Source organism: Stenella coeruleoalba (genome assembly GCF_951394435.1).
Source record: "Stenella coeruleoalba genome assembly, chromosome: 15".
Taxonomy (NCBI): Eukaryota; Metazoa; Chordata; class Mammalia; order Artiodactyla; family Delphinidae; genus Stenella; species Stenella coeruleoalba.
The window spans coordinates 68,439,505-68,454,007 of record NC_137161.1 but is presented as its reverse complement, the minus strand read 5'-3'; the positions used below and the strand labels follow the sequence as shown (position 1 = coordinate 68,454,007).

Sequence of the window (14,503 nt, the reverse complement as noted above, 5' to 3'; positions counted from 1 at the left end):
GTAAAGAAGGAAGAAAGGAAAACATCTGGCACAGATACACAGAGAGAGACGTCATGGGATTGGCTTGAAAAGTCGGGGAGGGACAGAGGGGTTAGGACCTGGAGGGAGAGGGGCAAACTGTGGGAGAGGGCTGAGTCCATTTGGTTTCAGTCTTTGTAAAAAGTAATACCATCACGAGGACCATGCCATGCAACCTCAGAGACACCTCTGTCCACTTCCCACCGGGCTGTGCTGGGGTGGAGGGCAGAGGGCAGAAGTCAGTTCAGACGGGCGTGGTGCGCCTGTTGGCCGGATTATTATGCAACGACTCTTTGAACTCTTTGGGCGTGGAATTGTGGAACTGTAGAAAAGCATGGTCCCGGTCGGAGTTGAGGAGGGTCCCCATGGTGATCTTTGAGGGGTCCCGGGAAAGGGTGAACATTGAGATGTCAGTGGAGGGGATGGTGTGGAAGCCTTTGCTGATGGGGGACAGGTCTCGGGATCTGGGCTCTGTGGAGCGGGAACTTGACCGCCTCCGGAATCTATACCTGTAGGGTGGAAGGCGAGCAAAGGTAGATTTCTTCAGGAGCTCCGAGTGGGATTTGGCACGTAACTGCTGATGTTTTTCTATATAGATGTGCACAGCGACTACTCCTACAATTTCCGCGATGATGAAAGAGAAGGCTCCGAAATAAAAGGACCAGCCATAGGAGTAGCTCTTTTTGGAGTCACGCTGCCCGGGGTCTCCAGCATTGGCTGATATATAAACTATGATGCCGATGATGTTGCTTAACCCTAAGAGAAGGGGAAAGAAAAATACATCCTTTATAAACCTCAGAGGTAACTGTCACTTTTAGGCTGGAAATATCTATTTAAAAAAAAATGTGCAGTCAACAGGGAGAGAGGAGAATGGATTTATGGCCAGGAAATCCAGCTGCTGAGCTCTTCTTGCAGGGTCTGTCTCTCGGGAAATGAAGAATTCTGCCGCTCCATTCTGGGTGGGAAGCGTTCAGCTAAAGAATTCACCTTACTCTTTCAGCAAGTGCAGTAGAATTCAGAATGTATGTACTTTCCCTTAGAAGCAATTCATTCCCTCAAAGCTTAATCTTCAGCAATAAGTCATGATGATGGTAAAATGAACGAGATGCAGATCCCTGCCCTTGAGTTCCTCACCATTAGCAGAAGAAACTGACATGCAGATGCAATTATAGCAAAATATAGTAAGGGTTCTTCCAGAGACACATATGAAATGGTTCAGGAGCAAAGAGAGAAAGAGAGAATGATTAAACCTCCTTGTTCTGAAGACAAGGTGACATTTAAGCTGGGTCCTGAACAACAGGAGATGAAAGGTGATTGACAGCGGGGTTGAGAGTGACTTACTAGTAGGGTTCTAGCTTGGATGAAGGCGAGGTTGTTGGTATCTTGAGCTAAAATAAGAGGCAGCAGAAAGAATAGGCTTAGAGAAGAGGAGGTGGGCTGGAAGTGCTTATTGGGAGTCGGAATGTGGTTGCTGAGTGGACATACATGGGTCTGGAGCTGCAGTTTGGGGAACGAATGGGGAAGGTGCAGTAGCTAAGTCTTTTTATCTGCACGGGATACGATAATGCTTTAGATTATCTGTTGTTCAAGAATTGGGGAACATGAAGCTGTCGTCCCCAGCAGACAAGGTCTGCTGACTTAGAGTCCCCTTGTGCCAACGGAATAGCCCTGGAAAGAGCTGCCTAGTCGCTTGGAGAGAAATTGATTCTCTAGGGAGTAGTAAGAAGAAACAGTAGAAACTGAGGGCCTGGGGGTTGCCCTCATCTGTGACTACTTCTCTCACATTATTGCTCCAAAGGTAGAATGTCTCTTTGTGTCCTTTGCTTTAAGGGTCTCATCCGGGCTTTGATACCAATAATGACTCAGGGAGGTTGGTACATCACCTGGTGTCTCCTTGCCTCCAAATCCGGGCCACCTGTAGGGTGCTTCTAAATGGATGCTGTTCCTCATTACAGTTCCCAGTACCAGTTGGTAAATAACCATTTCCAATGGCCTCCTGAGTATCCTCTCCATTCCTTGAAGACCCCATACTCTTTCTGGGCATCCCCAAGATCTCCCCGGAGTCCAGCAACCAAAGGGTTAAAGCTTGGCATAGCAAGGGCCACCCCCACTCTGCTCCAGTGCTACAGTTCTGATTGGCTGGTGCTCACGCATTAAGGGGAATTCATATTTTGAATACAGTCTCTGGCCATATTCCATCTAGGACTTACCCCTTAGAGGGCAGGGCCAAGGTCTGTTTCTTCCCTGTCTCCTCTTGGCCTTCCCCAGCGCAGGCCCTCAGCAGGTAGGCAGCGAGTTCTAATCACTGAGCTATTTCTTAATATGGGGGTTGATGCAGCCAGCCCTGTGTCAGGCTGCAGGAAGCCACAGATTGAAAAACGGCTTCTCTTTCTGGAGTGTCAATTTGGCTTGAAGATGAGTAGGGAAGACACATTCTTTTAGATTAAAATGAACATGAATATAATGAGGAGAGAGCAGAATTCACATGAATTTTTAAGTCTAAATGGGAGACAGTCTTCAGAGACATTTCAGCTCACGGAACGTGGCTTCTGGTGATGCCCCCTGACTTCCCAGGGCCCCGTTTTCGCTCTCCTCTGCCCACAGGTAAATTTTGGTGGCAGAGTTTGAGAAGCCCTGAAAGGAAGTCTTGCTGGGAAAAAAACAAAAGAAGCTCAAGGAGAGGCTCGGATGTCAGCCCAGGTTAAAGCAAGCGGCCAAGCCAGGTGAGTTGCCACTTATTTCTAGGCACTGATGATGTGCCAGGCACTGTGCAAAGTCTCTATGTGCATGACCTCAATTAATCATTGCAACAGACCTGCTTAAAAAAAAAAACACCCCTCTTTTACAGATGAGGGAACTGGGACACAGAGAAGATAAATAACTTTCCAAGTCAACACAGCTGGGAGATGGCAGAGGTGGGATTTGAACCCAGGACTGTCTCTTGGCCATGGGTGGATTTAGATTTCAGTAAAAAAGCTTAGGAAGAACTAGATGTTAAGTGGGTAATCACTTTCTCCCAACCATTAGACCGTAAGCTCCCTAAGGGCAGACCTAGGCTAGGTTTGTTCACTACTATGGCCTCCTCTCCTTGCCCAGAGCCTGACCCAAACAAGAGCACTGTGCATACTTGTTGAATTGCATCAGCATGAGAATTAAATTGTACAATGTATATAGTAGCAGTTATTATGCATCCAGCAGTTACTGCGGACTAGATGCAGTTCTAGGCTCTTTCCATATACCAACTATTTAATTCTCTGAACAGCCTTAAATGGTAGAGCCATTATTATCCCCATTTTTCAGATGAGGAAACTGGGGCACAGAGTGGTTAAGAGACTTGCCCGAGGTTACCCAGCTGGGAAGTGGTAGAGCCATGATTTTCACCAGGCAGCCTGGCTTCAGAGCCCATGGTCTTGAGCATAATGCCTAGTGCCTGGCACATAATAGGTACTCAATAAAGGGTTGTTGGCTGCTTGCCTGAAACCACAGAACCTTAGCATAACTGAGCATAAAAGAGCCTTAGGGAGTGCTGAATCCTCCCAAATTTTCACTTTGTAGGTGGAGAAACTGAGGCTCTTCAGGGTCCTCAGGAAGACCAGTGGTGGGGGGATAGCTAGGATGAGACCCCCAGCTTCTGGCTTCCCCTCAGGGCTTTGCTGCCGCCCCTCATGTTCCCCGGTTCCCATGTGTCTAATCTACCTGCCATCTCTCACAACACCCCTTGTGAGAAGAAGGTTGCTGGTGACACACTCTCCCTCAACAATCCCCTTGAGGGACAAAATAATGATCTTCTCCTGTTTAGGAAACCCTCATCCTCTGGGTCAGTCAAAGCTGGAGGTCTGGAGGGGGCCACCAGCAACTAGAACGTGCCTCAAAGCAACACAGGTCCCTGGGTTTACCAGCTGTTACCATCTGTCCACACAGAGCATCACCTTTGGGCTAATCTTATTCTCCTGACAAGATGGCGGCTTTCCCCCGGTCTGTTGCTTGAGTTGGTTCCCAGAGACTCAGAGCTGGATGCCATCCACTTTTCCCATTCCAAAGAAGGGAAAACAGTAGGGAAGAAACTTGAGCAATATCTTGGAGGAGGCCGGGATGCTGGGCTTCCAACTTTGGAACTATATTGTGTTGCTTTTCCAATGCTAGAAAATAATATTGTGATTTTTATGTTCAACCTCCTTCCAACAACCCTATAAAATAGGTACTATTATTATTTCCCATTTTACAGTCAAGGAAACCAAGTTATAGGGATTTGGTAACATTCCCAAGGCTCCACAGGTAGAGCCAGAATTCAAATCCAGGAGGATAAGCCCCTCTCACCCACCATTTTATACTCTTCCCCACTGTTTCTACCCCAGTAAATATTCTGCCGTTATGGGTCAAAGTTTGGAGGTCATCACCAAAGAGTCAAGCTCCCCTCCCTCCCACCCCCACCTTGTTCTTTGCGTCTCTAAAGCACTTCATCCAGATGGCATTGATTGGGGGTTGGGGTGGGAAGAGATTGTAAAGCGATGGTGGAGTGGAAACCCAGAGGGAAGAGAGGACGATGAGGAGGGTGGAGGAGGGATGGAGATGAAGGGAGGAGAGAGGGTGCAGAAATAGGACCTCTTCCTGGGGACTGCCTCGTCCTCCTTGCCACCCTGTGCCACCTTCCGGTCAAGGCTACTATTGATGATAAGGTCTTCCCCGAGAGCATCTGGGGCTGCTGACTTTTACCTTGTTCCCAGAGATGCTTTGAGCAGTCTGAGGATTTGTGCGCTTGAAGAGCTGTGAACAGCATTTAAACCAGCAAACACAGGTCTCAAAGGGCCAGGGATAGTGTATGACGATGTCCAAGCGAACAGAAAGATGGACCCCTTTAAAACACACTGAAGCCATCTCTCAGGTCACACATTACACACACCATGCTGCCCCCTGCCCACTATGTGCAGACGTATACCTGCACACTCTCATTAGCCATTCTCCGCCTCTCCAAGCTGACCTTCTCCTCATCTCCCCTCCGTGCATTCTCAGCTAGAATGTCAGCATCTTTGGTTCTAATTAAAGTCTTTGGTTCTCATTCTTAACACACAAGTTGAACGTTTTCTTGTTCCTTCCCTGGAGGGAACCCTGAATAGCATTGCTTTGTCCTGGTGGCCCTGCCTTGGGTCTGGTGTCTGTGATGCCCTCAGGGCTGAGACCAGATGCTCACCTGCAGAGACAAAAAAGATGCCCGCACTGAGGATGACATTGTGTCTGCTGCGGTGGAACTCGCTGGCTGCCACACAGAGCCCGCCAAAGAACAGCAGCGTGACACTGAGGATGGGGAAGACGCTGGAGGCCCTCACAGCCCCTGCGGAGAGAAAGAGAGAGGGTTCCCCCTGCACCCGGTCAGCCCCGGGATCCCCCCCCTTCACGGGCATGGGGGTGCCTGGTTGGAGGACAGCCCGTGAGCAGAAGGACAGAGCCTGCATCTAACGTGGGTGCGAGACCAGTTCGGTCGCTCAGGGCCCTGTGCTTGAGGTTAATGCTCTTTAGTCACCATCCTGAAATTCTTAATAGCTTTACCTTGAATGTGTGTTTTATAAGTAACTCTGATGGGTCCATGGAGCATGTGCCCTGGGCTTGGAGTCTCTACTCACGTGGCATCCCACCCCCCATCACCTCCCCACCTCCCGTTCTCCTTGGGATGGGTCCTCAGCTGCTCACTCCCCCACCCCAGCCAGAGACCACTGCTGGGCATGGACGCTGGGAGAAGCAGTGTTGGCTGAAAGCCCTAGGCACCTGCGAGGGTATGCACTCACCCCTTGAGTGTTCCCGTGCCGGAGGGAGTGTGACATTTCATAGCAAATAAAAGACACCATGACAGATGGAGAGAGAGATGGCAGAAGAAAGGAGATAGCTTTTTTTGCCTGCGTTTTGAACCAGGAGCCCGGGATTTTCATTTTGCACTGGCCCCTGCAAATCATATAGCCGACAGGGCATCCTGGGACTCCCATTAGATCACAAGCTGTTCACCGAAACGCAGAGTCTGTCCCAGCACACGCCTACATTTGCATAGTACTGAGTCTGGCAATGCCCATTTGATACCCATTTAGTCACTGAATAAACAAATGAATTTAGTTATTCATCCAACAATATTTTTGGGCACCTACCAAATGCCAGGTGCTGTGCTGTGTCCTGGGGTCCTGGTGGAAATGTTTAACCACCCCAAGGGTGCAGAGGCTGCCCTTCTAAGGGGAGGCAGGGGACGCTGGCTGAGGGCTGGAGCAGCAGTGTCCTAGAGACCCATGTGTTAACTCTTCAGCTGCTGGATCACAGAGAGGCCCTAAGGTTCTGGGGCAGAGGGACCTTCAGGTGGGGATCCCAGTATTTACCCAGCCAGCATAAGAGTATTTCCTGGAACACCTGGGCCGGAATAACAGTTGGATAAATTCTGCGTCCATTGAGGTACAAAAGAGCTAAAGTCCTGCCCTTATGGAGCTTACATTCTAATAGAGATGACGGGCAGGACCCACTACCTAATTTGCAGGGCCCTGTGCAGAATGAAAATGCAAGGCCTCTTGTTCCAAAAGTATTAAGAATTTCAAGATGGCATGGTAACTAGACTTATCCTGGTGATCATTTTGAAATGTAGAGAGGTACCAAATCACTATGTTGTGTAATGGAAACCAACGTAGTAGTGTTGTACATCAGATATACATCAAAAACAAACAAACAGACTCATAGAAAAAGAGATCAGATTTGCGGTTACCAGAGGTGGGGCTGTGGGGAGGGGGAATTAGAGGAAGGTGGTCAAAAGGCACAAACTTCCAGTTATAAGATGAATAAGTACTAGGGATATAATGTACCACATGATAAATATAATTAACACAGCTGGATGTTATATATGAAAATTAAGAGAGTAAATCCTGGGTCCTCATCACAAGGAAAAAACATTTTTTTCTATATCTTTAATGTTGTATCTGTACGAGGTGATGGATGTTCACTAAACTTACTGTGGTCATCATTTCATGATGTATGGACGTCAAACCATTATGCTGTACACCTTAAACTTATACAGTGCTGTATGTCACTTACATATCAATAAAACTGGAAGAAAAAATAAAATAAAGGGTGACCGTCAAAAGCAAATTAAAAAAAGAAGAAGAATTTTAAGCTAGTGAGAGCAGAGCATGGAGCCAGGTGTGGGGCTCTTGAAGGATGGTAAGAACCCAGGCCTGAGCTGACTGTGCCTTGGACTGGGGTGGCAGACAGGTGGGGAGAGGTGTCGGACTCAAGATAGATCTTGAAGGTAAAGCCAACAGAATTGGGGGTGGGATGTGAGAGAAAGCGTTGTTGAGCGCCATGCCTGGTCTTAGCCAGTGAGCCAGCAGTGGCGTCTTTATAATCCCGGCACGCCTGCAGGGTGAGCAGTGGGGCAGCAGGAAGGTGGTTGGTTCATCTTTGGTGTGGAAGTTCAAAGCTCAGTGTTCAGAGCTTTATGTCCCTGCATTTAGTGTGTGTTTTCCTGTGGGTTCAGCTGCAGCCCTTCCTATTGCTACTGCGTGGCGGTGCTCACGCTCTGAATGCAGAGGACTGGTTTCCACAACACCAGGACTGTTTTTGTCTGTTTGTTTGTTTTTCATTTTTATTTATTTATTTATATATATTTTTTTGGCTGCGTTGGGTCTTCGTTGCTGTGCGTGGGCTTTCTCTGGTTGTGGTGAGCAGGGGCTACTCTTCCTCGCGGTGCGTGGGCTTCTTATTGCAGTGGCTTCTCTTGTTGTGGAGCACGGGCTCTAGGCACGCGGGCCCTGTAGTTGTGGCATGTGGGCTCAGTAGTTGTGGCGCACGGGCTTAGTTGCTCCGAGGCGTGCGGGATCTTCCCAGACCAGGGCTCAAACCCGTGTCCTCTGCATTGGCAGGTGGATTCTTAACCACTGCACCACCAGGGAAGTCCTGTTTGTTTGTTTTTATGGGAAAAGTTTTCTGCAATTTTGGTAGCTGACTTAGCCTACTGGGATTGCCTGGGAGGGCCGATGGAGAACGGGGGTGAGGGGTCGACGAAAGCAGACAGGGGTGAGGTTCTCTTCATGAGGAGAAGAAAATGAAAGAGTTCTAGCTTTTGCTTAAGGATGGCCACCTCAAGTCCCCCACCATTGGGGCTGGGCAGACCGGGGTCCCAGTAACTGTCCCTGCTGCAATGGGGAAGTTTTGGAAGGGGCTTCAAACTGCCTAGAAACCTTGATGGGAGAAGTGAGGTGTAGGGGGAGGGATCCTGGCTGCCCTGACCCCTCGGAGCGTGATCAAATCAGTCCCCATCCTAGCTTCAGGCCAGTCAGTCACAGTCCTGGCCCAGGCCCGGCTTGCTCTGTGCTTCCCTGCTCCCACACAGGCTTGCAGGAGGGAGGGCTGGCCCCCTGGTTCATTTAGCTCCCAGGTCAAGGGGGTGATCCCTGGGAAGTAGGCGCTGGGATCTTGGGTGGCCATAGCTTATTTATAACTTCTAAATATTTACACATATGACCTACAGGTTTCCATGTGAACCTTGGCCCTAGGACCCACAAATATTAGGGGTGGGTCTGGCCCCAGTGATTTCAAGCATGCACAAATCTTTAAAGCGATCATTTGCATTGTGTACTTGCTGGGAATTGCTCAAATATTCAATGTGATGAGTTAAATTGATTAACTTTTTCACCTTTAAAAATTTTTTTTTAGTTTCAAAGTATGATTAAATTATGATTATGCCCGAAGGAGATGATCTGAACATTGGAAGCTACTGAATTGTGTTGGTTGTGTATATTTGAAATGTGTGGCTATGAGATATGGGAATGTGATTGTTTCCCATGTGGTGGAGGAACCACTTGGCAACCAATTGGTGGCCAGATCCCACCTCTACCCCACAAGTGAGATAAGAGCAGGTTCTATAAACTGAGGCTACGGGTGTCGGTCTCACACAGGACATGCTCTGCTGCCATTTTCTCCTAACTTAGTTTACCCTGGATTGTGTTTTTTTTTTTTTTTTTCTGGCTGTGCCACGGGGTTTGTGGGATCTTAGTTCCCCGACCAGGGATCGAACCCGGGCCCCCTGCAGTGGGACAACCAGGGAAGTCCCTGATTAAATCTTCTGCTATAGGTTTAAGCTTCAGCCTCCCTAACCACACATGAGAAAGAGGAAATAGCAGAATAATCAATGTGCAGAACCCCACCCGACCGGGGTGTGGTCGCAACAGGAAGTGGCAGCACGTGTGCTGGATGGGCCCGGAGACCCCTGCAGGAACGTGACCCTGGCGCCACGTGACTGGCTCGGGGATTCCAAAGTTCCCTGCAGGAAATTCGTGTGCTCAGGAAGGTCCCTCCTTAACTTGGTTCTGTGGCTGATGGTGAGGACCTCCACCTTCCCAGAGGGGAGAAATATATTTTGTCGGAAAAGCGGTGGATCTCTTGGAAGAAATTAAAATCAGTTTTGCAAGTTGTGAAATAGAGGTCGCAGTTCTGTTTAGTCCCCAACAGGGCAAACATCAAAATAGGAAAGAAAAACAAAAACTACAGTCACTCTGGTAAAACCCCACTGGAGATGACTTTAAAATCATCCTCAAAAGGAGGTTCAAGTAATCTACCCCAAACTTTGGTCAAGCTACCTCTCTAAACGTGGCCTCTATTCCCACATCAGATCCTTTTAAGCTGCTCATGTAAGTTCTAGTTGGCATTTGGGTAAATCCTAGTAGATGGATAAGGACTGAAAAAAGAGAAATAATATGTTTTAAAAATTAGCTTAGGGCTTCCCTGGTGGCGCAGTGGTTGGGAGTCCGCCTGCCGATGCAGGGGACACGGGTTCGTGCCCCGGTCCTGGGAAGATCCCACATGCCGCGGAGTGGCTGGGCCCGTGAGCCATGGCCGCTGGGCCTGTGCGTCCGGAGCCTGTGCTCCGCAGCGGGAGAGGCCACAACAGTGAGAGGCCCGCGTACCGCAAAAAAAAAAAAAAAAAAAAAATTAGCTTAGAAATGACTTTCTTTCGTATGGACCCCTCGCACCACTTACATTGTTATGCAACTAAAGGCTCGTGTTTAGACCCACTGCCCATCTGTAGACTAGCAAGCGTGAGTAGAGCTAACAATGACTTTAATTGTAACAGCACTCTTCTTGAGCTACGAGTTACAAGCATAACCCGAATAGCACAATTTCTTGAAGTTTTTATGTATAACAGCAGTTTAAAAAAATGTTACATTTAACACTCTCTAATAGTAAATTAGTCAATGCCTTAGAACTTTTCTTTTGAGTGAACTTGACACACCTCCCTGTTGAAGAAATTCTATCTAAATTACATTAAATCCCCAATTCTCTGTGCCTGGATTAATGTCAGGCCTGTGGCTGCCACTGGGCCTTGACCATTGCTCATCCCATGCCCCAGAAGAGAGCCAACACGTATGGCTTCGTGAGTACATGTTGGCCCCAGGCGGAGCACAATGTGCACCAGCTTATTTAATTTTCATCACCTGTCAGATGGATAATATTATCTTTATTGCTGACTATGAAGAAAGGTGAGAGATGAGGGGTAAAGCAGCCTGGCCCAGGTCCAGCCCAGCTAGTAGGGCGTCACCGGAGTAAAAGCCCGACTCACCCAGGATCCAGAGCCCTTGCTCTAAGCCAGCACACTGTTGCCTCCTACGTGCTGCGTTTGTGACAGTTCCATGTCATATCCGGGTTACTGACCTTGGGACAATCTAGGGGGAGACACTGGTCCTGCCCCAATGAGATTGAAACTGAAGAGGGGTGAACCTTGGTTTGCTTTTATTCTCCCAGGCCTTGCCTCTTAGGACCTCGCCCATTAGCACCTCACCCATTAGCACTTAGCCCATTAGCACCTCAAATCAGCCCTCCGGGGAAGGTGAAAACTTGTATTCAGGTTGAAGAAAATCCTTAGATTTCCTCCTAAGCAGACTAAAAAGAACTTTTCAGTTTTGACACAGCTCCCTTTTTTTTTTTTTTTTCCTATTTCTATTTCATTGAAATGAAAGAGATTCAGATGTCAGAACCACCTGAATGTCTCTGTCTAGTAGCAAAGACTTTCCTGAAGCTTCTTTGCATGTATCCATTTCTGGGGCTGGGTGCTGGGGAGCCTCAAACTCAGAGGCAGCTGGACAACCTCAAGGCAGCCCTCCTCGCCCACCCCTCCCCGGGAGGACCCGCGAAGGGGGAACTTACGCAGGAGATACTCAGCCGTGTCCTGTTCGTAGTCAGCATCTTCGGGGAAGTGATCAATTTTCTTGCACACGCCTCGGAAAGCCCCTGTGGAAACAAACGTGGCCCTGAGCTGGCGGGGGAGGGGTGGAAAGAGCCCCTGGGGCCCAGCCTGCATCCTCACCCCCACAGTGAAGATGCCTGATGGGTGTTGCAGGCTCTGCCTCGGTTGGCCCATCAGCATCTTTCTTAGGGCACAAAAAGGAGATTGGTAGAGGAAAAAAATAAAAATAAAGCCGAAGATGGAAACTTTCTGCTTCCTAGATTTTGCATGATATTGGGATCTATTTAGAAGGGCAAAGAGCTATGAAGCATAAGGATTCATCATGAGAACTGTCTTGTCTTATCTTTTTCTTTTTTTCCCAATTAGTGAGGGGAAAGGGGAAAAGGAAGCGGAATATATATATACACACATATATTCATATATACTTATGTATATAATATATATATATATTATATATATATATATAAATTTATCTTCCCATTTTACAGATGAGGCAGCTGGCCATAGAATTTTGCTTGAAGTCATACGGGTAACTAGTAGAGCCAAAATTCCAATCAAGGTCTGCTGACTCCTTGGTGTGGATTCCAGGCATGGATTCTGGAGTAACCCACTCTCCCTGATTGGATAATGCTCATATCTGACACAGGACCGCCCCCTTCCCCGCTCCCCTCGCCCAGGACCACAGCTTGCTGTGCTCTGCGGTGTGGCTCACTCCTTCAGGGGGCACAGAATTGCGCAGGTGCACCCCGGGGAAACTGTCAGCATTTTCTTTCCTTTTCTTTCTTTGACATCAGCCTGACTTAACTTGTTGTGGGTGTTTGTTAACTAGCCAATTAACCAATCTCTGGGGCAGCTAATGGCTCTGCCAGTTCTCATAAATGACAAACTATTTCAGAACCTCTCACCACAACACAGCATGAAATTATGCCTTATTGTTCTTGTCGCTGCCGGCAGAGACGGCCTGGAGGTGAGGGGCAAGGTGGTGTCGTGGACAGTGGACAAGGTTTATGTTCACATGTAGCTGGGCTTATATTTTAGAGCAGTTACTATAAGAATTAAATAAGGCCATATATGAAGATGAGATAATTTTCGCAAAGCTCTAGGGACTTCATGATAATGGCCAGCACTTTTTAAGTGCTTCTAGCGGGCTAGGCACAGAGCTGAAACCTACATTCTTCTCTCATTTACTCTCATCCACTGCCTTAGGAGATAGGGACTATTCACACTGATATTTGATGAGAAGACAACGCAGGATCACAGAGGAAAGAGAGTTGTCACAGCTGGTGAAGGGAAGAATCAATATTTGAATGGGCTTTACCATTACAATATGAAGGTAGCCATTATTATTATGCCTATTATTAACTCATAATAATGAGTGCCATGTAGTTTTCAAAATTTATTTTATTGAAGCATAGTTGATTTACAATGTTGTGTTAGTTTCTGCTGTACAGCAACATGATTCAGTTATACATATATATACATAATTTTTCATATTCTTTTCTATTATGGTTTATTACAGGATATTGAATATAGTTCCCTGTGCTATACACTAGGACCTTGCTGTTTATTCATTCTGTATATAATAGTTTGCATCTGCTAATCCCAAACTCCCACTCCATCCCTCCCATACTGCCCCCCCCCACCACCCCTGGCAACCACAAGTCTGTTCTGTGAGTCTGTTTCTGTTTTGTGGAAGTTCACTGATGTCATATCTTAGATTCCACATATAAGTGATATTATATGGTATTTGTCTTTCTCTTTCTGACTTACTTCACTTAGTATGATAATCTCTAGGTTCATCCATGTTGCTGCAAATGGCATTATTTCATTCTTTTTTATGGCTGAGTAATATTCCATTGTGTGTGTAAGTGTGTGTGTGTGTGTGTGTGTATCTCGCATCCTCTTCATCCATTCATCTGTCAATGGACATTTAGGTTGCTTCCATGTCTTAAAGAGTGCCGTGTATTTAACACATCCTATAAACAGGCTCCAAACCAGAGGCATTTCACAATAAATGATATGATATGAGCCCATCCTCTTGGTTCTGATTCTCTGCTTACCAGGCAAAGAATGGACTCAGAACCAAGAGGGCGGGGTCTTGGAGAGAAGGCTTGAAGACTCAAGGAAATTCTTGGAAGAAAAACAAACTCAGAACTCCTTCCCTAATATTGAAAGAAGGCCTTCATTTTTCTTGTTTGGATTTTAGAGTTTCATTCACAGATTCCTGTTTGCTTTTAAGCCCCATCGCCTTCCAGCTGGCTGGGTAACAAATCAGAATAAGTCACATACGTGAAGCACTTACCATCTACCACGTGCCATTCTAAACACTTTACATGTTTTATCCTCTCTAGCTCTCAAGACAGCCTGGGGAGGTACCTGGTATGATGAGCCCTATTTCACAGATGAGGAAATCTGAAGTGAGGGATTTCTGCAAGGACACAACTATAAGTGGCACACTCAAGGGTAAGTCTTCCAGACTCCAAAGCCAAGTTCATAGCCACTACTGTGAATTGCACTCTCTTCAACACATTTTAGAGTTGTAAGCAAAATCCTTTGCCAGATGGCTTTATGATAATTTCACGGTCCATCCACTGCTATGAACGGGACCAGTTGGTTTTTCCATCCACCGTGCTTTTTCCATGATGTGCATCAGGGGCCACGGAGCAGGACAAGGATGGTGGTTGTGGGACCACCTATCATTAGCTGTTTTACATTCTCCACGAAAGATTTCATAGGAAGGAAATGTTCAGCTGAAGATTAAATGTGAAAGCTACTGAAACAGACCAGTCAGAACCACGTGGGGATAAGGACTACACACGTGCTCGCATCTGCTTGTGAAATGGGCCTTACCTAAGGTGGCTTAAGGCAGCCTGAAACTAGGATGTGGAGCCAGCAAACACCAGTAGCTCCTGGAGAAACAGTCACGAATTTTAAATGGTCTAAAGTGTCCCACCACCTGTTTTATATAGCCCAGAAGCTAAGGCTGGTTTTTGCCTATGTAGATGATTAGAAAAAAATCAAAAGAAGAATACTGTTTCATGACAAGTAAAAAAATACATGAAATTCAACTTTCAGTGTCTATAAGTAAAATTGTATTGAAACACAACCATGCCCATTTGTTTATGGTTTTCGTGCCAAATGGCAGAGCTGAGTAGTTGTGGCAGAGACGGCAAAGCCAAAAATGTTGACCCTCTGGCTAAGGAAAATTTTGCTGATCACGGTCCTGGAGATTTCAGTCCTGGGAAGTAGCACAAACTCCGGGAGGGCAAAAGTGGAAAGCAA

The 14,503-nt window shown here is 47.1% G+C and overlaps 1 protein-coding gene across 1 annotated transcript in view; it reads right to left on the bottom strand.

Moving 5' to 3' along the window:
• Nucleotides 1–262: 262 nt before the first annotated feature.
• CACNG3 (calcium voltage-gated channel auxiliary subunit gamma 3) overlaps nt 263–14,503 on the bottom strand; it is a gene marked incomplete at both ends in the record, with an annotated part of 80,714 nt that continues 66,473 nt past the window's right edge. Inside the window, 3 exons of the mRNA XM_079944537.1 lie at nt 263–774; nt 5,207–5,347; nt 11,182–11,265. Coding sequence (XP_079800663.1) covers nt 263–774; nt 5,207–5,347; nt 11,182–11,265 — 737 coding nt within the window. The remainder of the gene's footprint in view (nt 775–5,206; nt 5,348–11,181; nt 11,266–14,503) is intronic.